This window comes from Cyprinus carpio, chromosome A2 (assembly GCF_018340385.1).
Source record: "Cyprinus carpio isolate SPL01 chromosome A2, ASM1834038v1, whole genome shotgun sequence".
In the NCBI taxonomy this organism is placed as follows: domain Eukaryota; kingdom Metazoa; phylum Chordata; class Actinopteri; order Cypriniformes; family Cyprinidae; genus Cyprinus; species Cyprinus carpio.
The window spans coordinates 18,369,471-18,395,893 of record NC_056573.1 but is presented as its reverse complement, the minus strand read 5'-3'; the positions used below and the strand labels follow the sequence as shown (position 1 = coordinate 18,395,893).

The following is a 26,423-nucleotide window of genomic DNA, read 5'->3' as shown; positions in this document are numbered from 1 at the left end:
CTCAGTGAATCTATTTTACATTATTAGAAAATAATAATAATAATAATAACACTACTATCTAAATCCTATAATATACCCCTGTATCCTTCAGATATTCCACAACAGCATCCTGTGCATCTTTACTCCTTCTCCTGTTGTTCCCAAAACTCCCTCAAGGTTCCATTTTCTTCCTGACTTATCTTTTGCTTTAATCTATTCCTCTCTTCCCTATACTTCCTACAGTGCAACAGTACATGTTCTGCATTTTCTGTATTTTACATTCCATACATTCATCTGATTTACTTTTACCTAACAAAAACAATGTTTTATTTAACCCTGTGTGGTCAAACCTCAGCCTGGTTAAAACGGACTCCTCCCTTCTATTCCTTCTATTCACACCCTGTGCATTGATACATTTCTGTATACTTTAATATTTCCTAAAGATGTCTCATATTTTGTATTGAATATAATATAAAATATTGTATGAATATTTTAAAATATTTTTATTTGGAAAACAGTAAACATACAGCATTTACTTTTCGAAAACAAATACAGATATATAAATAATAGTATGTACAGTTAAGAGAAGAAAAAAATATAAGGGGGTGAACATGAACAAAACAACCACATTAATCATAATTTTAGAAAAACTAAAAAAAAAAAAATTTGTCTTCATGTAAACATTTCAAAATATAATGTATTTTATAAGTACATTTTATATGTATGTTAAAATTATTTAAGGTTCCTACAAGTTTAATATGATAATAACACAATACAATAAAAGAGCTCATGTACAGCTTTACTATATAATATTTTTATATTTTTCAGGGAAAGTCCAGGTGTGCATTAAGTTCTCAAATATTGAAACTGAAAAACATTTACATTTTCTTCTCTTCTTCAACTTCTTTGTTGTAACTTCAATCCCCTTTACTACATTACTACTTACAATAAGTGAAAAGAAAGAACTGAAGATTAATTTGAATATATCTCCCTGACATAAAGAATTAAAAGTTTTCTTTACTTATTTTCATTCAGCAGGGTGCCAGTTCATATCGCCTTAGTAAGATCAAGAAGATACAATGCTTTGATTAAATATAAATGCTAAACAAATTCTTGTACTTGGAAGTACAAGGCACTTGCATAAGTAGTCACTTCTTGGGGGGAAAAACAAGGGATCACAGTTGTTGCACTTTAGTTTTCTGCTAGAAGAGATGTGTAAAGCCACTCAGCAGACACTAGAATCAGTCCCCTTCACATCTCAGGCTTTTGATTGAAGATCTTCTTCATGCTCTTTTTATCATTTTTTCTTGGAAGCTCTCCATCTGATTGGCATCCTTTTCAGCTTCTATGTTTTCATTCATGGATCTGAAACACAACATTATTTGATATTTCAAATCTTCTGTGCTCAGAATTCACTTATTTAGCCTGTCAAACCTTTTGTGCATTTACATTCTAAATACACTGTTCTGCATTTTCAGCTAAAGAGCAAAGTTAAAATTCTTTTCCACATGTTTTTCATTACTTTATTTGACTGATAGAAAAGGTCTTCTTAAGCATTTGGCTGACCTCTTCTCCATTACGCTCACTGTAGGGATCTTCTTCACTCTCTTCCTCTTCTGCTCTCTTCTGTCTGTCATGCACTGAGTCATCAAGAGTCTAATGGATGTTGCAGTGGGGATGATGGGAACAAGTCATTTTTCATGTAGCATTTTGTATCACTTCCTCAGCACACCAGTCCATCAATGCCTGTATTCCCTCACCTCATCCTCTACATCATCCTCATATTGCTCATCTGGCTGGTCCTCTTGCTGCTCTGGATTGCCTGCCACCTATTGATATAGTGCATCAGTAATCTGCTTATCGTTCCATCGTTCCAGTGGGTTTAGTTCTTCTGCTGGGAACTACTAACAGCAACTTTGTCAATAGGTTTTTACATTTATTTACAATATTAAAATTCTATAGTATTTTGTCTAAATTAAAAATAAAACACTAAAAATTAAAATCAAACATTTTAACTGCTACAACATTATAATGTGCAATATGAAAATGGATATTTATTTTAAGACTTGCTAAATTATTACATGATAAGTATTTTTCAAGATTTACTTTAAGATGACAAAGGTAATTTAAATTTAATAAAACATCGGTAAAAATATTAATGATATTATACACTATCAAGAAACTATTTAAAAATTTTGGGTTGTTCAGATTTTTTAAAGTTTTTGAAGAAATCTCTTATGCTTACTATACGGCTGTATTTATTTGATCAAAATACAGTAAAAACTGTAATACTGTTTTTATTTGAATATATTTTATAATCTCATTTATAATGTAATATATTTTAAAATGTAATTTATTCATGTGATGGCAAAGTTGAATTTTCAGCATCATTACTCCAGTACTCAGTGTCACATGATCCTTTAGAAATCATTCTAATATGCTGATTTAGTTTTTAAGAAACATTTATTATTACTTATATATAATACTTTTGTCGAAACTGTGATATTTTCAGGATTATTTGATGAATAGAAAGTTCAAAACAACAATTTATTTGAAATGTTGTTTTTTTGTTTGCTTTTTATAACAATGTGAAAGGCTTTACAGTCACTTTTCATAGTGTGTCCTTGCTTAATAAAATTAATTTCTTAAAAAAAAAAAAAAAAAAAAAAATCTTACTGACCCCAAACCTTTGAATGGCAGTGTATGTTCAACATTGCCCAATAATGACACATTTGTTAAAAAAAAAAATCCTTAAATTAATAAATTAAACTTGTGTTAGCAAATGTCAGAGGTCAGTATCAACACAGACTTTATTCCATGAATAATACAGTATAAGACGAGCTTGTCTGTATCCTTCTTGTTAACTCACTACAAGCTGCTCATCCTCTTCAGGCCTGATCTTCTTCTCATTGGTCTTGTACTCTGTTTCTTCTTCTGCCTCTTCAAATTCATCTTCGTTCTGGTTATTGCCCTCATTCACAGCGTTCAGTTTTTTTTCTCCTATGCCCTGCTCAAAGGAGTCATTTAAGAAGAGAGAATAAGTCATTAATAGAAATCTTAAACTTCAAATGATGTAATTTCCTGTGATAAAACTTTCAAGAAATTGTAATTTGCACTTCAAAGTCAAATAATTGAGCTTTTCGAGAAATGATACAGAGAAAGCAAAGCCACAGTGTTTATGCCACACTGCCTTGATGTTATTGAATAATTAATTTATGACTCTGCATGCAATTTGTCATTCACACAGTGTGTAAGTGGTCCGAATCAGTTTTTCCTCTCTACATGTGACAGATTTCTGAATAGCGTAAACAAACATTGATCTTTTCAAATCTGTTTTAGGCCTCTTTCATGTCTGATCATGCAGTTCTTACTGCAAATTCTGGAAAATTTGCAAATGCAGATCAAAAAAAGACACTGACATATTATATATATAATAACATACACACTGCATTATCAGACTCACCTTGTCTTGCTTTTGAGTCTCCTTTACATCATCTCGTCCAGCCATAATATAGCGTGATTGCACAGCATTCCCTGTTAATTAAATGTTAAATTAAACGTGTTACTTGAAATTTAACAGCAATTTCTGAGTAAAATATTTTCTTTACCAATTTGTTTTTTTCAGCGTAGTAACATAAGTGTGCCATTTAAATGTATCCTTGAAGGTGTTTTTTTCTTCCAAATCATAGCTTGGTAGCACTTTGGACTTTTGTGCTAGAACACTTAGCTTCATAAAATACAGCAGAATCAAAAAAAGCCAATATCTGCCACAAAGATATAATTCCTTACCAGCGATAACTGTATCCAAAGCCTCAAAGTGTACTTTGGTTCTGTGAAGTGGCTCTGTCCGTGTCTGTTTCTCCAGGCTTTGGCTTAGCGTGTTGCGAGGGTTAATGCCCAGCTCTACTGGGTTTGATAAGGAATGTTCCAGCACTGCCTTTTTCCCCTTATCCTCTCCTCCTCTATCCTTTGATGTGCTTCTCTCCTCTTTCTTGCCATTTCCCTCAGAAAAAATATCAATTTGCTGAGGCTGCTTCATTGCCACTTTGGTCACATTGTTATTTTCAATCTCCAACACACCTTGAGGGGATAACCCTTTTCCATTTTCCTCATATCCTTCCACCTGTAAAGGAGAAACATTTGCATGACCAAAGTGTGGTGTGGCCTGATGATAAGACACTTGCATTAGCCACAGTCACACATTTACATTATTAGGTTACATGAGTCATCTACCCTACTAGCCCAAATGGCCTTTGTATATATACTTCAACTGCATTAGAAAGTGAGAATAATTTAAAAAAAGGATTAAGACTTAATCCATTTGTGATGTGAGAGTGTGAACAGCACACATTCAAGTCTACAAAAGGCTAATCCAGAGGCTTCCTTACTAATAAAGGCAAAGTAAAAAACCAAATAGTAATTCAGTTAGTTTTTTAACGTTGTATGTTCCATTTCCTTCTGTACCTGAATTGGCTTATTATGCAGCTCCTCATTTAGACGCTCTACTTTCTCCAGCATTTAGCTGCAGGTGCGTTCGGTTGTGATTTTGTAGCAAATTTATGATTGTTATGCAGTTGCACTTTATTGCGATTCTCCTTTAATCGCCTCAGCTCTTCCACCTGAAGCTTTATCCAAACATTGAATTAGGATGGAATTAAAAATTTCTCAAGTGATACCTGATGCATGGATTGGGTAATGAAAGTCAAATAGTGTAAGAGCTGACTCTATGAAAGAAAGATGTTAACTCAGCACAGAGACTGTAAAATGTAAATTAAATAAACAGCCAAGGAGAAAATGTACTGAATTTATAATGTTATATATTATAACCTTCATAAATAATTGTTATAAAATATATTCCCCATTCTTACTTGAGAACAAAGGTTTATATAGCATGACGCTACTGAAGAAATTATTCCTGCAATGTAAGGTCAAGAAGAATAAGTAGTTTACATGTTAGAATGTGTCACAGTGGCACATTATATCTGGTCAGATATAATGTAAGTATTTAAAGGGTCAGATGCCACGATGACACATCTGTTGTATTTACAGGTTGAACCTGTGGTTTGAGGCACATAAAAGATTGACCATAATATGAGACTTTAGACATGCTTAAGATGTAAAAATTGCATGACTTTCCTACAAACTTAACTCCATTTCAAATCTCTTCGCACATTTCAGCTATCTTTGTAGGGTGAGGTGGCATAAAATGAGGTGAGAACATCATTAGTAGGTTAAAAAGTTTCGAGTCAGTAACATTTTTTGAGAGAAAGAACAAATACTTCTATTCAGCAGGGATACATTAAATTGATCTAAAGTGACGGTAAAGACTTTTACATTGTTAGCAAAAACTCTTTCTATTCATCAAGGAATCCTGAAAATAAATTACACTATTATAATAAATTAATAAATTAAATACTGTAATAATATTTAACAATATTACTCTTTTACTGTATTTATTTAACTAATGCAGCCAGTTGTTCTTTATTTGCCTATTTGTTTTTGTATTTGTTAAAGGTGTGGCAGTGGCAGAATGTGATATACTTCAAGTGTGATATAAACACAAATACATCCAGACTCTGGCTAACTTAAAGCAGTAGTCATGACTGTGTAGTACCTGGGCTGCAACAAGTGCATTTTTGTGGTCTTGTAATGTGAGTGAAAGATGATCTTTTGAAGCTTGCAGGTTTTTGTGCTGTTCCTGAAATGGTGAGGATAAAAAGAATAACTGTAATTTCAGTATGTCTAGAATAGTAAAAGTCCAGGTTTTAGGACTACAAACTGAACAGCAATAAAATAAAATACTTCATGCAAATTCTTTAAAACTTCCTTTAAACCCTAATCATATAATGCATCACCGAATCCTTTGTAGTTTCTCTGACCTGCACATCAAGTAACTGTGTGTAGATGTTCTGATGGGCTTTCCGCAGCTGTCTGTTCTCCTCTCGAAGGTTGTACACATTCTCTACAAAGAGGAAATCTGGTGATGAAAGACTCTAGCAAATGTACATGGTCAGGTGCATTTTATACGGCTGGAAATGAATTTGGTCTGAGCCTTAAATCTGATGAATCTGAATGCATACGAGAGTTTCACGCAGAATTACCTTTCAGTCTGGATATTTCAACCTCCTTCTCCCTCTGCAGGTTGTCTATTTCCAGCCTGTGCTCATCCAGAACATGTTCACGATCTTGCCCTTGATTCTGGTTCTTCTCTTCCAGTTCATAATATTGCATCTTCAAGTCTTCATGCTGGGACTGATTTAGTGGTATACAAAATTTGTCAGAATTATAATGTTTAACATCAACCACAATTAAAATATCATTTTTGTAACTAGTTTTTGGACTTTTTAAGAATTTCCATTATGCTATCTCACCTTCAGTATTTGATGCTCTGTCTGCAGAGCATTTAGTCGATAGGTTGATTCTTGCTGTTAGGTCAAACAAAACTGTAAGTAATTATGCATCCACAGCAGCTGACAGCAGCTCTATCCTGTTTACACATCATTAGTAATCAAAACACCATACGTTTTAAATTACCTTTTCTTTGTTGAGGGCCTTCTGTGATTCCCGCTTAAACACAAGCAAATCTATGATGTATTGACAATCAATAGAGGCTTAAAAACAAAGGTGAAGCAGACTGCATTTAGCACAACCTGTACTCATTATCATTCATTATCTATCATCATTATCATATCGCATCCAGATTAAGTGGGTTGTGTGTATCAGGAAATCAATTATTGTGCAAATGAACAGGACATTACCCTCTTCAGCCTTCTTATGCTCAAGTCTTTCTTTCTGGAGGGATTTCTCTAGCTTAGAATGATGCTCATATACCACTGAAAAGAAAAATAAAAATAAATATTTTTTTCATGTATTCCGAGGCTTTGGCAATATTGCATATAAGCACTCATATGCAAATGTAATGTATATTAAATTTCCATAACTTAAATATAATGTCATATGAAGTAAAACATATATGAAACTGGAAAAATGTCTTATATTAGCAAATATATCAACCCCAAATAATATACATTTTGGACATATATGTCATGTACATATAAATCCATTCTAAAACCAGTCAGTACATATTGATATTAAATATAAAATATGAACATGTTTTAAAAATGATTACAAAAACATATATAAACAGATTTTTGTATATATTGATTGGTTTTATTTTCCGCATAATTAAGCAAATGTTATCCCCAAATCATTACTGTAATCCAAATTTCTTCTCATTAGAGTATTATGAAAAATATTAATATAAAAATTATTTTATTTTAGTTATACATGATGGTAGCATAAAGTGTATTGTCTTTAATGAATTTCAGTTAATTGGTTTTAATTTTAAAAAAATATTTTTTTTTTTGAATAAATAACAAAAATAAAAATTTTTTTAAACAATAATACATTACTGAAAAATATTGAGAAAAAGAATACCAAACACTTTACAGTGATTATCTGTGATTATTTACTTAATTGTCTTTAAAATGACTTGACAATAGTATAGATTACATTTATTTTAAGCCAAATATGATTTATTTATTTATTTATTTATTTTTTGTGTGTTCTTTTGGACTGAAATGTGATCTGGAAGTTTTTTGAAGGTTTTCACAAGTTTTATGTATTATATAATATTGTAAATATGGGTGAGAGTGTTTAGTGTTGACAGGTTTCACAATATTCACCTAGATATTATGAACACTATAATCTGGCACAGAGAGGTGTGCCATCAAGTGAAAGCAAATAAGTATTCTCAATCTCAAGGAATGTTGTTCACAAGAAAATCTTGATGCTGTTCTGACGCGTGTCCTCTACTTAATTATTATGCACCAACTATTGTGCTTGAATAAGAGGAATTAACAAACAGGCCAACACATTTTCAATAGAAATCTATGCATCATATATCAATAACATATAATACAAAGTGCCTTCGCTGTAGGATCTTTTCATTCATTTTCTACCTTGCAGATGGGTGGGAAGTGAGTGTTTCTTGATGCTGCTGGTATTTCAAAGCCGTCGCCTCAGTCTTTTTCAGCTCTTTTTGCATCTCATACGAGATCATGAAGGCGCACAACGTCCCGCAGACGAAGATGAGAAGCAGGAAAGACTGAAATATTCTTCTCTGTCGTCTCGAACAAATTCCCTTCCCCATCCTTTCCTCCTCTTATTGAGTAGACTGTAAACACTATGTCCCATCCGATTCTTCAGTAACGTAAATGTTTAGGAAAGCCACAAGGATCCGTCTGTTTATTTTTTTCTCCTCGCGATGCTGTCTCTTTAAAGGACGCACAAGTTGATTTCTCGTAGACTTCTCGAGTTAGGTCTAATTATAGGCTACTTATCCCTTACGGAAAAAGTAAGTCCGACTAATGGCTATGAATGGGCTTTTTTTAAACTTTCATACGTGTCATTCACAAAGGACTATCATTACAGTAAGTTTGTTTTAACCAACTCCTCCCTTTTGAGTACAGTGCCACCCAGGGGCCAATGCGCTGACATAGAACACTGACTTCCAACAGTTAGGCTACTGTACTTCACAACGCATTTCAGAGATTAAGAGATTAATGAACACTGGAAATCCATCCGAGCGAAGACAGATTCTTATAAAAGTATGTTTTCTCGCTTAGGGGCACAAATATTTATATGTTTTTCTGAAAGTCATAGGCTACCATTTATACCACATTAATTCCACCACATTTCAGATTACATAGCTATTATGTTTATTAGCGTTTTTTAGTTGTTTATTAGTGTTTTGTTTTGAAGAATTCTGAAATGTAATGCAAGCGTTTTGGAGAATTTTTAAGTGACATATAATTATATGGGCATATAATTATATAATTAGGCACACACCTATGTTATTTTTTTGTTTGTTGTTAATGTGACAAAGATACAACTTCAAATTACAAACAATAAAATTTGTATTATTGTCTTATTCTCATTTCTGGCTACTAGCTACAAATTAAAGCACATGGAATTCAAATGAAAGACTTGGATGGTAGCCTATATCTGACACAAGGCAACCTGCTGAGACCTTCCAGATTTGTCATTTAACTTTCATAAACATGACTGCAAATCATAAACCAGGTGTTTATAGTGTAAATCCTTTCATTTTTTACACAGAGGAAGATTACAACATGATTAGAATGACTCTTTCGAACTTTTCTTGCAATGATTATGATGTCACAGGGGTGGTCTTCATTCTACAAAGCACTTTAAATTGAACACAATCATTGCTCTTGTCAGATTATTCATATTTCTTTATAATATATGTCAGAGTTGTGCAGCTGTGAAATTTTGATGCTAGTGATGCAAAGAGAGTTCTTTGCAGTCCTCCGTCTCATGGGCTGGCGACAACTATGCTGTGAAACAAGTGGGATGAAGTAATTGACTATAGGGTCAGGAGGAGAAGTCAGCTCCAGAGAGAATAATTCAGGAGCAGAAGAGCTTTAGAAGGCTGATCAGTCATCATGCCACATGCACTGCTAAAGGACGAGAACTTTGGTACCAACTATTGAAAAAATGGTTGAAACTTTTCTCTTAGGCAGATTCCGGGATTCCAGGATTCCAGGCCTGACAAAACATTTGCTCAGTCTACTGCTGTTTTCTGGGATGAGGATGTCCACTGGAGTACATGGGTTGATGGCTGGAAGGAGAACATCAACTGTGAAAGCTGAAGAGCCAGTCTGATGTGATTGTCTTATGAACACTGGGATGAGTCAAATGACATACGACTCATCCCAGTGTTCATAAGACCATCACATCAGACTGGCTCTTCAGCTTTCACAGTTGATGTCCTCCTTCCAGCCATCAACCCATGTACTCCAGTCAACATCCAGACTGTCTTATGAACACTGGGATGAGTCAAATGACATACATGCTGTTCGCTCAAAGGAAAGTCAAAGGACAGAAAGAAGGAAGTGGAGTAACACCACAGGCTCATAAAGCATCTGACCCCTTGTATACTTTGGTGAACAGCAGGCAAAGAAGGATCCCAAATATTTCATTTGTCACCTTCCTACCTTTGTCTTAACTTTTTAAAGTGACATTAAGGTAGGTAATGTGTCAAACATATATCAACACAGATAAGTTGACATAATAACACATTTGTTCAACACAGATAAGTTGCAGGTACTGTAAGTCGCAATATCCTTGTATGTTTTATGACTTTTCACACTTTTATCACACTGACACAACACTTTCAACACTTCTTTCATCAAAATAATCCTGCTGTGACTCAAGGATCTGACTTGTGTTTTGATAGTCTTTCTCATAAAAAGTAGCAAAGAAATAAATGTTGAGTAGATCATAAAAGATTCCAAGACAGGTTAATGTGTCCTTCATATAATACAATTTACATTTTAATAAAAAAATCAACCCCTGGGACATAAAAGTGTAGAAAAAGACTCCAAAACTACATTAATGTTTTTTCAATGACAGCCTAGACTGCCAATCAAGATTTTCTACCTAAAGTGTGTTTTGCTGCCTGGGACTACGTATTATTTGGGAATACTTAGTCCATGTTATGCAAATATACAACAATTTTTGCATTCATATATATTATAACCTCTTTGTCTGATCTTTAATGAAATTTTTCATAATTTGAGCTGTTTGGATTTCCAAATGAGCTCTATAATTTTAATTACTTTATTAACAGCATATGTTATACTATTCTCAGTTTCATTCAACAACTTCACTATGTTACAACACTATAGCAATATTTTTATGATGCTTAAACCACATTGTAAAGCAGAAATAGCAAGTAATAAGCATAAACTTTTAAATATACAGTCAATGATACAGATGTGTTAGGCCTTCACGACAAATAATATAGTTGATTATAGTTAATTATTGTTAAATATAGTCCATATTTAGGTTGACAGGACATTTAAAATGGGGAGGGCTATTTTGACCATATGTCTTACACACCACTGGAAAGTACTGCTCATTGTAATAATCATTACATGTACACATGTGGGTGTCACTTCAGAGTTACTGCCATTATGGTTAAAGCACACGCCTTGTTTGGGTCATTTTATATTATTTGTGGTCAGACTGGACCAACTGGCAATAGTCATACTGGAGCAACACCTATTCAGCAATGCACCAGGCAAACATTGTAAATTACTAAACTATAGAATAGGGAAAATCTGTTTTGAATTAATAGTAAGCAATGTAATCAGTCATGTCCAGCATGGTGATGTAAATAAATCCAGACTTTCCCCACCTTAAGTCATTAAAATGTAAATTTGAAACAACAGAGTTCTATTTGTAGTCCATTAATTATGCTTACTGAGCCACACCGCTAGAATTTATTAGCTTTTTAATCATTTAACTAATTTATTTACATGGTAATGCAATTCTCTTCTAAAATATATATATATATATATATATATATATATATGTATATATATATATATATATATATATATATATATATATATATATATATATATTATATATATATATATATATATATATATATATATATATATATATATATATATATATATATATATATACACAATATTAAACTATATTAAATGGCTTTGTGTACAGTGTTTTGAGATGAAAATGAAATATCTGTCATCATTTAATCACCCTTGTGTTGTTCCAAACACGCTTGATTTTATTTCTTCTTTGGAACACAAAAGATTTTTTGAAGAATGTTTCAGCTGTTTTGTCTATATAATAAAATTCCATTGCACCCCATTAGATTTCATTGTATGTACAAACTCACTGAGAAACTTATCAAATATCTTCTTTTGTGTTCCACAGTGGGGAAAAATCATACATGACACAAGGGTGAGTTAATGATGACAGAAATGTAATTTTTGTGTAGATTATCCCTTTAAAGGAGTAGTTCACCCAAAAATTAAGCACCCTCAGACCATTCAAGAAGATTTTAGCTGAAACCGTGGTGCTTGGTGATTCATAAAATATAGGCCAATGGGTACCGGCACTTTAAGAGTAAAGAAAGCAGTTACAGAAATACAAAATGAATTCTTCAAATTGTGTCTCCTGATGATATATTGAGGTTGTATGAAGTGAAATGATTGTTCTGTGTAAGTACACAAAAAATGCATGGATTATAGGTAATGACGTTGTAAATAATGTTCAGTTTCAGAACATTTGGAACATTCAGTTTCACACAGACCAGTTGTTTTACTTCATTTGACCTTAATATATCGCCAGGAGCCACAGTGATTCATTTTGTGTTTTTATATATCTGCTATTTTTCTCTCAAAGTGACTGTACCCTTGACTTGCATTGTTTGTATCACCAGGGATCATGGGTTTAGCTAAAAATCTTCTTTACTGTTCTACTTAAGAAAGACAGTCACCTACTGTATATCTTGGATGGCCTCATGGTGAATAAACACACAGCAAATTTTCAGTTTTGGGAGAACAAATCCTTTTAAGCAGTGTTTTTTATTTGAAATGAAAAAGAAGGTAAATAAAAAATCATTAATGGTATACAGTGTAATATTACTTAATGTACAAGATTGTATGGTGATGTGTGTTGGTGCAGTCTCAGTTGATATATTGAGCGCCACCATGTGGAATGATCTCTGAAACACCCCATCCAATCACATTCCCACGGCTATCACAGTATCCGTCTTGATCGGCGTACTCTTTAATCCTCCCTGCATCCAGCATGTGGTTCCACATATTCACCCCTGTCATTTTTCCAGTGAAGGCAACCGATGAATCCATATCTCTGTAGATACCCGACCGGCTGCGTTCTTGCCCGAGAAGAATGAACCCATTACCGGGCAGTACGTGCCCTTCGGCTACTCCAGGCACTTTGGCAGCGTTCTCTCCATTCACCCACAAAGTGGCCAACCCCTGCTCTGAGCTCCAAGCTGCACAGAAGTGTCCCCACTGCCCATCTGTTACTACGCTGTGAGCTTCCACTAGATGGGTCTCACCACCCACTGTGAGGAGCAAAGAGTTTCTTGCCAAAAGAAGCTGGAGCTCTTGAGGGTTTTTCTTGGTTCCGTAAGAGAAAAGGACTGTTTTATTCAGTGACTGAGTCACTTTGGCCCACAGACAGATGGTGAATGATTGTAGGGACATGGACATGGAGGGTGTTACCTCGACGAAGATGTGCTTGGAGCGCATTGGGAATAATAAAGCCATTTCACAGCCAAAAAAAGAGGAAGAGCAAGCAAGAAATTAAAGATTCATTATTGATCTGAATCATCATGCAAGTACTGACAAAGTACAGTGTTTTCAAAGTATTTGCAAAGTATATATTTATAATTATTTCTCAGGGCCACAGATATTTTATTATACAAATTTTGTTTAAAAATTCAAAAGTTGGGAATCACTGAGATTTTTTTTAATGTTTTTTCAAATGTTTTTGAAAGAAGTCTCATAAGTCTGATATGCTGCATTTATTTGATCAAAAATACAGTAAAAAACATCAATATTGTGAAATGTTATTACAATTAAAAATAATTGTTTTCTGCTAAAAATGTATTTTAAAATGTAATTTATTATTGTGATGCCAAAGATGAAGTTTCAGCAACCATTGTTTCAGGTGCTCAGTTTTTTTGGTGTTTATTTTTAAATTTAATATTTATCTTTTTTGGGTATTATTGTTTTTGATTATATTTTTGTTAAATTAAATTAAATTAAATTAAATTAAACAGTGAAATCAAAATGGATTTGGGTTTCCTTACAGTTAAAACATTTACCTGAGGGCAGGAATCGGTGTGCCGTTGCTCGTTGGAAAAGGGCTAGCTGGGCATGTACCCTTTGGAGATCCGCAACGGTGGCCATTAAGGCTCTCTCCAGCTTACCGCCATCTGCATTGCTTGCTTCTTGTTCCTTTGGATAAGTGGAGAAAGACTTCATGGCCATGGTGAGATGAGTGGCCTGGTTCCTGCTGTACTGAATGAGCTGCTGCAGTGTCTCATTGTTGTGGGCTTGATACATATCCGCAGCCTCTCTGAGCTGGTCCATGGCTTGGTTCAGATTGCGGTTCATATGTTCACTTATACATTTACAGGTGTTTTCTGAGGCCTGGACACACACGTTGTTGTTGTTATGCTTATGGAGCTCCCTCCGTATGGAGTCCATCTCCGCCTTAACCATGTCTTCATTCTGCTGCAAGAGCATGTCTTGCTTCATTTGATAGTCCTCCAGCATGATGAAAAGTTTGTCCCAGCGTGAGAGGTCTTGAGGCGGACATGGAATTTGTGTAGCTCCTGCCGTGAACAAAGAGTATGGTTTTTACTGCTCTGTGTTGGTGAAACATAACCAATTTTAAAAGTTAAAACTGTCATATAATAATGTACTTTTAAAGAATAACCTTACTGTGTATTATTTGTTGTCATCCTTTGTTATTCCCAGGGCTGCTGCTAAAGGTTTTGTAGTGGCCACAAGGATTACTAACTGCCGCTTTGCTAAACCACTATAGAGACGAGTTCTCTGAAAATAAATAACCTTTATGATGCTTCTATGCATCCTCTGGTTAATATGTTCAAGCTCCAGGCTTGGGTTTGCAGGAGAGTGTCAGTGAAAAGGTATGTAAATGTCAAATGTCAAGAAACCTGCCAACACTTTTGTATTTTTGAAAGCTATGGGTCATGGCTCACGACATTATGCTTTCTTAGCACTGTGCATTACAAATTCAGATATTTAAATAGATTTGAATAGTTGACATGAAAGATTTTTATAAAGTTGCCATATTTTGTGGTGTGATATGCTACATTTAAAACTTTTAACAGCAATATTTAGCCATTTTTTTATAATTATATGCATGCGGCTTTTATGACATAATAGATTTTATGTAATATTTGTTCTTTTAAAATAAAATATTCACACATAAAGAACATTTAAATCTTGTGAAAAGCATAAACGTGATTTTTTAAAAACGGCATTAAATATTTGTATTTTTGATATTAATTTGTCACACTTCCAAAACCATATAAAACTGACTGGTGAAGACAAAAATGTGCTTAAAAATAGAGAAAAAATTATAAAACCTGATAACCAGTTATAGACCTAATACACTATCCTTTTTTTTCATTTATACATTTTAACCTGAAATCTTAAAAAAAATCTTTTCGAATAATTCAACTACCCATTTATTCAATAGCGCTGTTTTTCAAATAATTTGTAATCATAGTCGTGATTACTTTAAAAAGTCAAATGAGAAGCAAAATTGCAGTATAGCAACGTGTATAAATAAAAAAAGAAGAGATATCTGGAATTGAAAAATACTTACTTTGCAGGCGTTCACCGTTGGAGATTTCATTATAGTAGGAATCAGAGTAATCCTCTCCATATTCATAACCAAACACATTCCCACTCAAAAAGCAGGGCAGGCAGAGGGCCAGCATGGCCCCGGGCCCATACATTCTGATGTTAATGCTGGTGTGTATGTTAGTCTGCCCCTGCATGTAATCAGATTATTTTGAAGTAAATCAGATGTTCCACAGCCACTAAGATGCCTTGTGGTTGTTCCTGAGCGTACATAAGGCTAAGTGAGCTCTTTTTAAACACAGCACTCAGAGCAGGGCTGTCACAGTGTGAGTAATGCTTTGTTGGAGGTGGGCAGCATATGTGATGTACTCAAATGTCACAGCCTCTACTGCTGGTTGGGCAAGAAGTTGTCATGGGGGCGTGGAAAGGAGAAGTAGGAAAGAGGTTGGGTCTCCCCACAGGAGAATTTTGCCTCAGGTCAAGGTGAAAGGATAGAAAGAGAGATCTGGGCAAAAAGATGTTTGATCTTATGGGAGTAGCTATAATAACTCCAGAGGGAGCTTTCCTTTGCATGTTGTCCAGGAGTTAACCTCTCCATATCTTTCTTATCGCTGTTCAGCACTTGAATATGGCAGTTCCTCTTTTACATCTGATTCTTAAAGGGATAGATCACCCAAAAATGAAAGGTTTATCATCGGTTACTCACTGTTATGTCATTCCAAACCTCATGTCATCCAAAAAACATTTTTGTGCTCCACAGAAGAAAGAAAGTCATATAGCTATGTTTTGGTATGACATAAGGATGAGTAAATCATGACAGAATGTTAATTTTGGGGTCAATCCTTTTAATAATCTTGAGATTATAAATATTAATTGTGGGTGCATTGGAGCATCAACTCTGTTTGAAGTTTAACTCATTCGCCATATTGCAGAGAGGGAAATGAGAACTTGGGAATTGAGTTACACAACACAATATTTAATTAATTGTGTCTATAACTATATTAATAAATCAAGATAAATGATGAGTGATTGAGCATGTCATGTCTATTTACACCCTTAGGCCAAACTGTTAACAACACAAACAAGTTAATAAATACAATATAAACAATGACGCGAAATCTGGTTTCCAGCTTTCATACTATTGAAGGAAGCATTTGTGTCTTCACTACATTTTGAAAGAAAATGCTGAAAATTGTGGCTGGAACACCTGAAGCTTTTTTTTTTTCTTTGTCTTTTTCCAGCAGATTTTTTATTTTTTTTTGTCAGCATAAATCAGACCAGAGCAGATTTAAATGAATGCTCCACCCACTGCTTATGAGCGGAGAGAGATTTTTAGAAGCACAGCCAAATAATTTATTGAGGTGAGGACAAACATCTGTTAAATGCTCCTTGTCTGGGGTGTGTTTTTAGTTTCCAAGGTTGTTATGAGAGAGACAAAAATAGTATCTAATAGCGTTTAACTGACTGATTCAGTGTTTGTCTGCTTTTGTGTTCTAACATGTTTTTCTCCCAAAATGAAAGTTATTGTTGTATACATATTCAAAAATAAGTAACATAAGTACTTAATAAGTTAATTTCTTGGGCACCCAACTTGCAAAGTATACTGCTTTTCTACATTTTACAGTCCTGATGGTATCTGAAAGCTGTTTGCGATTATGATTATAATTTCTGGAGTTTTATTATAGTGTCTTTGAACATATCTCAGAGATATTTATGTATATTTACCTTTATAAAACGGTTTGGTTTAATGGTTTATTTTGACTTCAGAGAATAGCAATTAATTATTTTGGCATCATTAATATATATATGTATATATTAGAATATTAAAATATTCTGCATTATTTAATCTTCAACGTTTGGTTGTAGAGAACACTTTTTTCCTTCACACCTTTGAAACACAGTCGTTGACACTATAATTGTTTGACATATCTGTATAGAGATGTTTTGGACTGTTTTTGCTTGTAAACGATGCTTGATCTGTGCATATTTCTCCTCTGATTCAGACAAGACTGCTTTTTCACTGGAGAAAGCAATATAACATTTGCTTAGGGTTAAGGTTAGGTTAGTTTATCAATAGAGGATTCTTATTTTAGCTGAAAGCAATGGCTTTAAAGGGATACTACGCCCCAAAATGAAAATTTTGTCATTAATCACTTACCCCCATGTCGTTCCAAACCCGTAAAAGCTCTGTTCGTCTTCGGAACACAATTTAAGATATTTTGGTTGAAAACCGGGAGGCCTGTGAATGTCCCATAGACTGCCAAATAAATAACAGTGTCAAGGTCCATAAAAGGTATGTAAGTCGTCGTCAGAATAATCCATCTGCCATCAGACGTGCAATCTGAGACGGGAACACTTTCCCGTCGCTTCATATAACCCAGATTGCAAGTCTGATGGCAGATGGAGTATTTTGACCTTTTATGGACCAGTTTTCATCCAAAATATCTTAAATTGTCTGATGGCAGATGGAGTATTTTGACCTGGTTGGGAGCGACATGGGGGTAAGTGATTAATGACAAAAATTTTATTTTGGGGTGGAGTATCCCTTTAAGTTACATTGAGGTTTACATTTGTAAAAATTAAAAATGCATTAATGGTGAATGATGTTTCTTACAAACACGCAGCTTTTCACAAGACTTTAATTGATGGACTGGAGTCGTGTGGATTACTGTGATGTTTTTATCAGCTCTTTGAAACAAACTCATCGACATCTTGGATGGCCTGAGCTTTTTTTCCTTTTTGGGTAAACTATTCCTTTTAAACTCACAGGTTAAAATTCAGAAGGCATTACAAACAAAGACAGCTTTATTTGTTTTCCTTTTTAAAATGATATACTATTTAAGCACTGTCTAATTATACAATTTTCAGTTATTTTAGCTCTGTTGGGAAATATTTGACAGCAATGCTTTTCCATATTTAAACACACACACACTGCTCATTAAAAAAGTCAGATCTATCTACACCAAGTCAGTCAGATAACAAAAAAATTCCAAAAGACAGAAATTCTGAGAAGCGATCATTAATCTGAACATTTATGAAATCTCTGCTCCAGTGATTTATCACTGCTGGCAGTGAGTTTCATTCCGTTCTCTTTTTACTATTTGTTTTTGGGAGGTTTTACAGACATGCCACATGCTATAATGGGTCACATAGAAACAGAAAAAGTAATCACATTTGATTCAGTTCAGCATTCAGTTCACAAAACAGGGCACTCTCAGTCAGAACAAAATTGAGAACATGTGGAGATGGAAATATAATTTACACTTCTGAGCCTTCTGGGGGTGAGGTGGGAATTAGACCCAGCGTGAATCAGGCAACACCAGATCTGGGCAGTTTCTATAAATGGGTTTTGGATTGTGAGGTATAACCTACAGTAACTGAACTTTCTGCAGGTGTCCTATGACGCTGTATCTCAATAAAGCAATGCAGCTGGTTTGCAGGCCAGGTCAATAACCGTACAACAAGGCACCTGTAGTGCATACCATATACCAGAGGGGATATAATATGTTTACACTTGAATAAAAAAACTCACCTTTGCTTCCCTCCTCTGACACACATTCAGGAATGGAAAATGACCTCAGGGCTGGCACTGTCTGAACAGCAGAGAGGTGAGAGGTTGAGAATGTGTCATATAACAGCAGGTTGTATATTCACCATCGGTTGCCAGGTCTCTGCTTTATGTCACATCCACAGGTTTTGGGAAATTATTAGCATGTTAAGAAAATATAGCTGACTTTGCTTTCTAAAAGAATCACAGTAAGACTCACTGGCATACAAGCAGCCAATCAAATTTGCATGGGGTAACAGCAGACAGGAACAAAAACATTCCTTAGGTGAAAGGAACATGTTCTCCATGAAATCAGACACAGAAACATGCTGATTTACGTCACATGGCTGTCTATGCCAAGCTTGCTATGGGCGACAACTTTTTTTTTCCAATCTCAGGGGGCTACTTCAAACCTGCCTCATAAAACGCTGTATTGTTCAGTTTTAACCGTGCAGTACTGCTGATGACATTTCCTTGACTTCAGGCTTTTAGATATTCAATTCACTCAAGAACATCTTGTTCATAATTATGGTACCTTCCGGGTCTATAAAGCTTCTGCACTGTAAAATGAAGCACTCGTAGAAAATTCTGTGCCTACGCAGACATCATTTTTGGTTTTAAACATCAAATTTTCACCCCTAGCAAAGATGCAGTGTGTGCTTTTCTGAACCTGTGAGGTGAGACATACAGCTCTCTAACCAGATCCCAGTAGTGCCATTCAAGGAGCCAGCAGATCTGGAGTACGTTAAGAATCCCCCAGTCACTGACAGAAAGGATGAATAATTACCTGATTAAAATGTCTCGGTGAGTGATTTATACAAGAAAAAGCTGCAAGATGTTCTTCCTCTGGGACATTCGGTTTATGCAGTGCTACTCAGCTGCCAGTATGAGAGAATATGACACTTTGCACTTGCATGACTGACATGTAATGTAATTTAAATGGCTGTCCAACTGAGCTAATGGATCTGTATTTTGAACCTATATTGAAGTCACAAACATATTGTCTAACAAACTGCATTCAGAAGCAAAGGGGATGGGGCTTTCTTTCTGTGAAAACACATAAAAAAAGTATCTACTGTTTGCTGGCAGTGACGTCAAAATGTTTTCACTTGGACTGAGAAAACAGCGTTTGCAAAACTTCTCTATATAAAAAAATGATTCTGCCTCCTGTAAATTTCTCTTAAATATTTACTAGTAGATTTATGAAAAGTGCAGTAAGAGATTGTATTGGATTTAATCCATCTTTTACAAAACATTTGTTTATTGAAATTGGTGGGGGTTGGGGGGCAAATGTGGCACAACTTAATGTCTTGTGTACTTTAATTCTTTTGGACACATCTCATGAGGATGTTGGTTGAGAGATGAGAGGGCCAAGTGGGTAAATGCAATGAGGTCAAAATGAGTATCAGTGACAACTGGCATCTGTACTACTTCCTGCCTGGTGCACAGCTATCCTTAACCCTCTCAGCAAATCTAGTCAAATAGTAGGCCTATAACCTGAACAGTGCTAATGAAGACATAAAGTGGAAATAAGTTAATCAGTTTTCTGTTCACAAAAACCAGTCTACCAAATTATTCTGTTTCTATATTTTTAAATCAAAAGAATAATGACCTCAGGCCTGGCACTTTCTGAACATCAGAGAGGTGAGAGGTTGAGAATGGGTTTTGGATTGTGAGAAATACAGGAAAATTAATTATGCAGGAAAATTTATATGTGCAAAGGCATTATAAAGAGAAGCATTGTACTTTATTACACTGTTGGAAAAAAAAAGATATTATATAAGTCCAGAAATCTTATATTCTTTTCTCCTGGTATGAAATTAATTCCATCCTAGTGTCATTGATATGAAGAAGGAAGCACAAGATTTCCTGAAGTCAACAATCTTTATATGTCTTGTTGACCAGGTGTCCAGGCATATCACATCTCCTCTGTTAGCTGTCTCATCAGTTTCAGTGATGAGCCCCCTCACTGTGGTGTAGGTCCCGAATATGATGATGTGATTACTTTGGTACTTGGCAACACAGTCATGGATTATAGCACATCCCTAAGGGGACCTAGTGCACAGCACGGCATATAAAGAAATCTGACCTTGTACTCTATCTATCTATCTATCTATCTATCTATCTATCTATCTATCTATCTATCTATCTATCTATCTATCTATCTATCTATCTATCTATCTATCTATCTATCTATGGTGACATTAAGTTGTTGTTTAATACCATCTCTTTTAATTATTAAACAAACGTTTACTAAGCTATCTAAATGAGGATATGTCGTAGACTTATATTGTTTTTATATATTTTAAAAAAAAAAAAAAAAAAAAAAAAAAATATATATATATATATATATATATATATATATATATATATAAAATTTACTATCGTTGAGAGAACATTTGGTGCAGCACGACCTGTTTTTATACAGTCTATGAGCGCATTCACACAATATGGTGGTATTCTACTGTTGATTGCAACAGAACCATTGACGTCACGTCCGTTGTTGTATTGCGTCAATATTGAAACGTCGCCATTTCCGCCTGGCAGACGAAAGGTCTACGTTTTGAGATACCGAATTACTCCATCAAGATGTCTGTAGGTGTTTTATCTCCTCATATGAACACTCCAGCGAACAGCCAAGGCATACTGATCGGGGATAAAGTGTATTCGGAGGTGTTTCTGGCCATCGATAGCTCGATTATACCAGAGGAGAGTCTCTCTTCGACCCCGTCCATGCTGGATGGCCTCGACCATGAGACCGAGACAAACCTGCGGATTCTGGGCTGCGAACTCATCCAGTCCGCCGGGATTCTTCTGCGCCTGCCACAAGTAACTGTCTAAATATTTTAATGTTTGATTTGGTCCGTTAGTATAACTCCTGATGATCTTAACGTATACGACGATACGCTTAGCACGGCTAGCTAGCAGTTACCGGCACACTGAAACCGGCGGCCTTTTGTTTTCCAGCGGCAGCCGCTCCTTCAGAGAATGCCTGCCCGCCCTGCCGTGAAATGTATTTTGGGATGTAATTAAAATAGATTATTTGTCGCTCTACTATTAGCTGTCTAACAAGTAGGTGTTGCTTTTATGTAAGGCGACTGACATGAACGTTGTTTTTCATATATTATTATTATTATTTTGAATAGGTGGCGATGGCGACTGGACAAGTCCTTTTTCAACGATTCTTCTACTCGAAGTCTTTCATCAAGCACAGTTTTGAGGTGAGTCAGAGATATTAAATAAATACATAAAAACCCTTTGACTTAACCCAGATTATGAACATAATTTATGTGGTTGTCACTTTGAAACAGATTTTTGCAATGGCCTGCGTCAACTTGGCATCAAAGATAGAGGAATCGCCAAGAAGAGTGAGGGATGTGATCAACGTTTTCCATCATTTGAAACAAGGAAAGGGCAAAAAGTAAGTCGATTTTTTTTTGTTTGTTTGTTTTTATTATTAGTGTTAGACATTTAGGAATTAGTCCAAGAAATGTAGTAGATGAACCCTGTATAATTTCAACTCCATCAGTTACTTGCTGTGCTTAGCTAAAACTTTAGATTGCACATCTAAAGATGACTTGGAACCGTTTTGAAAATTTGGTCAAAGTCTAATTATTGAATTAGACAATTATTTCATCTGTAGTATCATCTGTAAAGAGAATGTGAAATAAAGCAAAGGAAATGTTTTTCTGATAATATATCATATGTAACATGTATTACAACAGCCGTTTTGTGTTGAACCAGGATCACCCCTCTTGTCCTTGATCAAAACTACATTAACACCAAGAACCAAGTGATCAAAGCGGAGCGCCGTGTCCTTAAGGAGCTGGGGTTCTGTGTTCATGTCAAACATCCACACAAGGTAAGGTCTGATTTCTAGAATTCTGCTGCTATCCGTAATATATTTTTGTGTGTGAAAATCCTGCAAGTTTCCATAATTTATTTTCAACTCTTTCAGATTATAGTCATGTACCTACAAGTTCTTGAATGTGAGAAGAATCAGATGCTGGTTCAAACAGCATGGTAAGTGTGTCTATGTTTTCGGAGAACTTAAAAATGCCCTTTAAATTATGACTTTTTTCCCCTTATAGAGGAGACTTTGCATCAGATTTATGGTTGGACTCATGCCGTGTTTCCACTAGTAAAATTGGCTGATAAGAACTTGAGCTTGTGTGAAAGCGCTTGGTACTTAAGTATCAACAGGACCTAGTGGAAACACTGCATTATAAAGCATGAATTGCATTATAGCTTGGTATAGCTAAAGGTAAGATAGGTTCAAATCATTCTGGCATCACACACTTTTTTTTTTTTTTTTTTTTTCGTAATAAAAATGCAGAGGTATTCTGTAGGTTATGTGTTCGGTGATTTCTTGCACATCTTTGAGGTTAAGGCTTATGGAGAGCTCTGCTTAACTTTGTCCTTTCTCTACTCTTTGATTAAAGGGTAGCCCATGGTGGTAAGTGTCACAGAAAACACCCGAACTCCTCAGGCACAAGACCCAGGAACCCCTCCCACCTCATTGGAAGGCCTTGGCTTTGCTGGGGGGTCCAGGATTTTTTTTTTCTTTTTCTTTTTCTTTTTCTCCCTCCCACAGAGCTTGAGTGCTAGTACATAGTTGTGGCCTTTATGCTCTCTAAATCCAAATTATTATTATTTTTTTAGCAGTGAAAACGGTATGTTATTTTTTTTTTCATATGAATCATTTTCATGTGAATTGTTACAGTAAGTTGTCCCTGATATCCACTATGAAGTGATTCTTGCCTCTCCTCACGATTTTTCGATTTCGATTTCGCAACACATAACTGAAGCACAAACAAAGTGCACATGTTATTCATATTTGTTAAGATTATACTGTTGCCGTCATCATGGCTACATTTCAAAAAGTGAGGGAAAGGACATGAAGTTAAGAGTCTCCAGAAGCCATATGAGAGAGAGAGAGCATGGCAGGTGTTGCATAGGTGTTTCTTAATGTGTTGCAGGAATTATATGAATGATGCCCTCAGAACCAACGTGTTTGTGCGGTTTGAACCCGAGACCATTGCGTGTGCCTGTATTCACCTCGCTGCTCGAGTACTACAGGTACATTTTTGGATATATCTCTCTATCTTTATCTATTTCAGTCTTTCTTTTTATTTCATTACGTATTTTTGTATTTCTTCAGATTCCTCTTCCTTCCAAGCCACACTGGTATCTTGTTTTCGGTGCTACTAAGGAGGACATCAGAGAAATATGTATCAGCACGATGAAGCTTTATTCTAGAGAAAAGGTAGCTTGAGTTTTATGAACTTGGCACGTATTTGTATTACTTTGATAATCTTTATTTCTACTAATTGTCGTTACTACATGCTTTTGTTAATACTCCATCCATCTCTCAGCCTAACAGTGAACAGCTTGAAAAACAGGTGGAAAAGAGGAAGGTGGCCCTGGAGGAGGCAAGACTAAAAGCCAAAGGACAGAATCCCAGTGGCACGCCAGCTCTTGCTGCCATTGGTGGATTTTCCCCAGCATCAAAACCCTGTAAGTTTTTATTCTGTTTGCTTTTATTTTCTAAACAAGCTTTTTGTACTCATCAAATCACAGGCAGCTAAAATGTTTTCCTTTTCCAGCTTCTCCACGAGAAGTGAAGATAGAAGAGAAATCACCAAACTCTAAATTGGTGAAGGAGTCTGAGAACAGACAGTTGTTTCCAAAAAGCCCCTTAAATGGGTAAGTTTTTTTTTTTTTGCCAGGCAGTATGACTGTATATACTGTGTGAAATGTGGGTATAAACAAAACAACATATTTGTCTTTTGATGAAGATTCTGTTATACCAATTATACTGGTATATCTGCAACAATTTTTAAAAATCTGAAATTTTTAAATATTCTGTACTGATGCCAAACTTAATAATTTATGAAAATTTGTAAAAAAAAAAAAGATTGTATCGTGATACAATTTCTGTCATAATGAACAACATTTTTATTAGTATTTTTTAAAAAAAAAAGCCTTTTAAAGCGTTTTTTAGGTTTTTTTTTTTTTTTACTTTAGTAATTGATTTTTCCCCCACATTTTAATTTAGCTGTAATTTATATTTCATTATTAGTTATTTTAGTACTTCAGCTTATTTTAATTCAGATAGTTGCCATAACTTTATTTTTTAATATATATTATTTATTTATAGTTTTTCATCTAAAATTTAATTTCAGTTAACCAATACTATTAAATATTGCTTTGGTAAATAGCAACACTGCTGCCCATTCCTGTTTTGTTGAACTGTTTTTTTTATTTTATTTTATTTATTTATCTTTCTTGTATAGCAGCATGAAAAAGGAGGAGGGCAAAGTGTTTCAGAATGGCAAGAACCACAGCCGGTCTCGCTCACGATCTTGTTCGCCATCTCGTTCTCCACACAGACAGTAAGTTACAACATGCACTTTCAGTTCAAGTGATATTTTATACCTGTGCAACAGGTTGAGGTTTAAAATAGATTTATTCTTTCTGCTGCTGACATGATGTTCTATTATTTTTAGTCGGAGGAGCCACTCAGGAACGTACAGCTCTCAGAGCAGCCGCAGCCCTTCACCACGGCAACTCAAAGGTCACAGAGCTTCGCCGGTTACTCAGCTCAGGACGGAACGAGACAGACAGAGTGAGTCTAGTCGGAATAGCAACAAAAGGAGGCGATCACGGAGCCGATCTCGCAGCAATTCCCGCGAACGAGGCCGTGAACGTGACTATGTGAAACACAAGCACGATCGCAGTCACCACTGGGACCATCGTGAACGTGACCGTGACAGACCACATGATCAAGGACGAAGCAAACACCAGAGCAGGTCACATTCTGGACGCAGACACAGGAGATGAGAGACATGGCACTGCTGAATGTAACCGAGGGAACTACGATGGCATTGGACAACAGGACTAAATTGTAGATTGGAAAAATGCTTGCTTCAATACAATGTTTCCCCAGCGTAAACCTTGTTAAGAAGTGGATGTTCTCTCAATGTTATTGTTCTTGCACCTGACTGGCTCGTATAGAGTTCAGCTAGGCAAGGTAGTGGTGCCTTTTATGTATTTGACAATTGTGTTTTAACTTGAAAGTGAACAACAGACTGGTAAAAATCTGCCTATATCAGGGATCACATTTGCACAGGAAAGAGCAGATGAGACCTGTGCTTGTAAAATATTTTCCAAATGCACAGCTGTGTTTGTGCCCTGTACAAATAAAGCTTATTTTTTATGATGATGACTTTGTATTCATCTCTCTTCATAAAATAAAAACAATGCTATGTTCAAATTCTGAGAACATTTGTTTTACTTTATATGGTGTGTATATTGAGTTCAAACTAATGAAATAAAACTGTAGAAAACACTCGTTGGGTCCTTTCACATAACTGCTAGTATAACGTTTTCAATGAAGAATAAATGCTAACTCAGGTTAGGTGAAGTTTTGCAGTTTACTAATCTTACACATCTTATTAACACTGAAATCATGATTTCATGGAAAGTAGTGACAGTTTCTATTGTACTGAGAAGTAGGTCCAAGTAAAACGTTGAAACAAATGTAGGGTGGGAACTTCTATTCATCATTCTATTCATTGGTTGCTGTTTGGATAGAGGCAGATCTAAATGTGAGCATCAAATTAACTGTGGTTTAAGTAGCCTAAATGATTGGCCAAGTCTGGCATACATCAAAGTATGTAGTT

The 26,423-nt window shown here is 35.2% G+C and overlaps 3 protein-coding genes across 5 annotated transcripts; 1 reads left to right on the top strand and 2 right to left on the bottom strand.

Moving 5' to 3' along the window:
- Positions 1–656: 656 nt before the first annotated feature.
- On the bottom strand, positions 657–8,427 carry golim4b (golgi integral membrane protein 4b). Its single transcript, XM_042776530.1, has 13 exons — positions 7,951–8,427; positions 6,738–6,818; positions 6,514–6,563; positions 6,351–6,404; positions 6,081–6,231; positions 5,859–5,941; positions 5,594–5,677; positions 3,769–4,102; positions 3,443–3,513; positions 2,849–2,986; positions 1,740–1,808; positions 1,546–1,635; positions 657–1,344 (listed from the first exon to the last, which is right to left on the bottom strand). Exons 1-13 carry the CDS (start codon positions 8,129–8,131, stop codon positions 1,333–1,335), a joined length of 1,398 nt encoding a protein of 465 aa, XP_042632464.1. The 5' UTR covers positions 8,132–8,427; the 3' UTR covers positions 657–1,332.
- Positions 8,428–11,535: 3,108 nt separating this feature from the next.
- LOC109105203 (pentraxin-related protein PTX3-like) lies at positions 11,536–15,564 on the bottom strand. Of its 2 annotated transcripts, none has more exons than XM_019118563.2 (3): positions 15,214–15,564; positions 13,679–14,191; positions 11,536–13,126 (listed from the first exon to the last, which is right to left on the bottom strand). In XM_019118563.2, exons 1-3 carry the CDS (start codon positions 15,386–15,388, stop codon positions 12,510–12,512), a joined length of 1,305 nt encoding a protein of 434 aa, XP_018974108.1. In that variant the 5' UTR covers positions 15,389–15,564; the 3' UTR covers positions 11,536–12,509. The 2 variants fall into 2 exon arrangements, with proteins under 2 accessions (XP_018974108.1, XP_018974103.1); XM_019118558.2 differs by having other exon boundaries at positions 13,679–14,194; positions 15,214–15,562.
- A 5,667-nt stretch (positions 15,565–21,231) lies between these two features.
- LOC109105267 (cyclin-L1-like) lies at positions 21,232–25,963 on the top strand. Of its 2 annotated transcripts, none has more exons than XM_042776484.1 (11): positions 21,232–21,567; positions 21,885–21,959; positions 22,050–22,159; positions 22,483–22,600; positions 22,697–22,761; positions 23,718–23,817; positions 23,900–24,004; positions 24,114–24,255; positions 24,345–24,444; positions 25,038–25,133; positions 25,248–25,963. In XM_042776484.1, the coding sequence occupies exons 1-11, from the start codon at positions 21,328–21,330 to the stop codon at positions 25,579–25,581; spliced, it is 1,485 nt and encodes a 494-aa protein (XP_042632418.1). In that variant the 5' UTR covers positions 21,232–21,327; the 3' UTR covers positions 25,582–25,963. The 2 variants fall into 2 exon arrangements, with proteins under 2 accessions (XP_042632418.1, XP_042632411.1); XM_042776477.1 differs by having other exon boundaries at positions 21,233–21,567; positions 25,035–25,133.
- Positions 25,964–26,423: the final 460 nt, after the last annotated feature.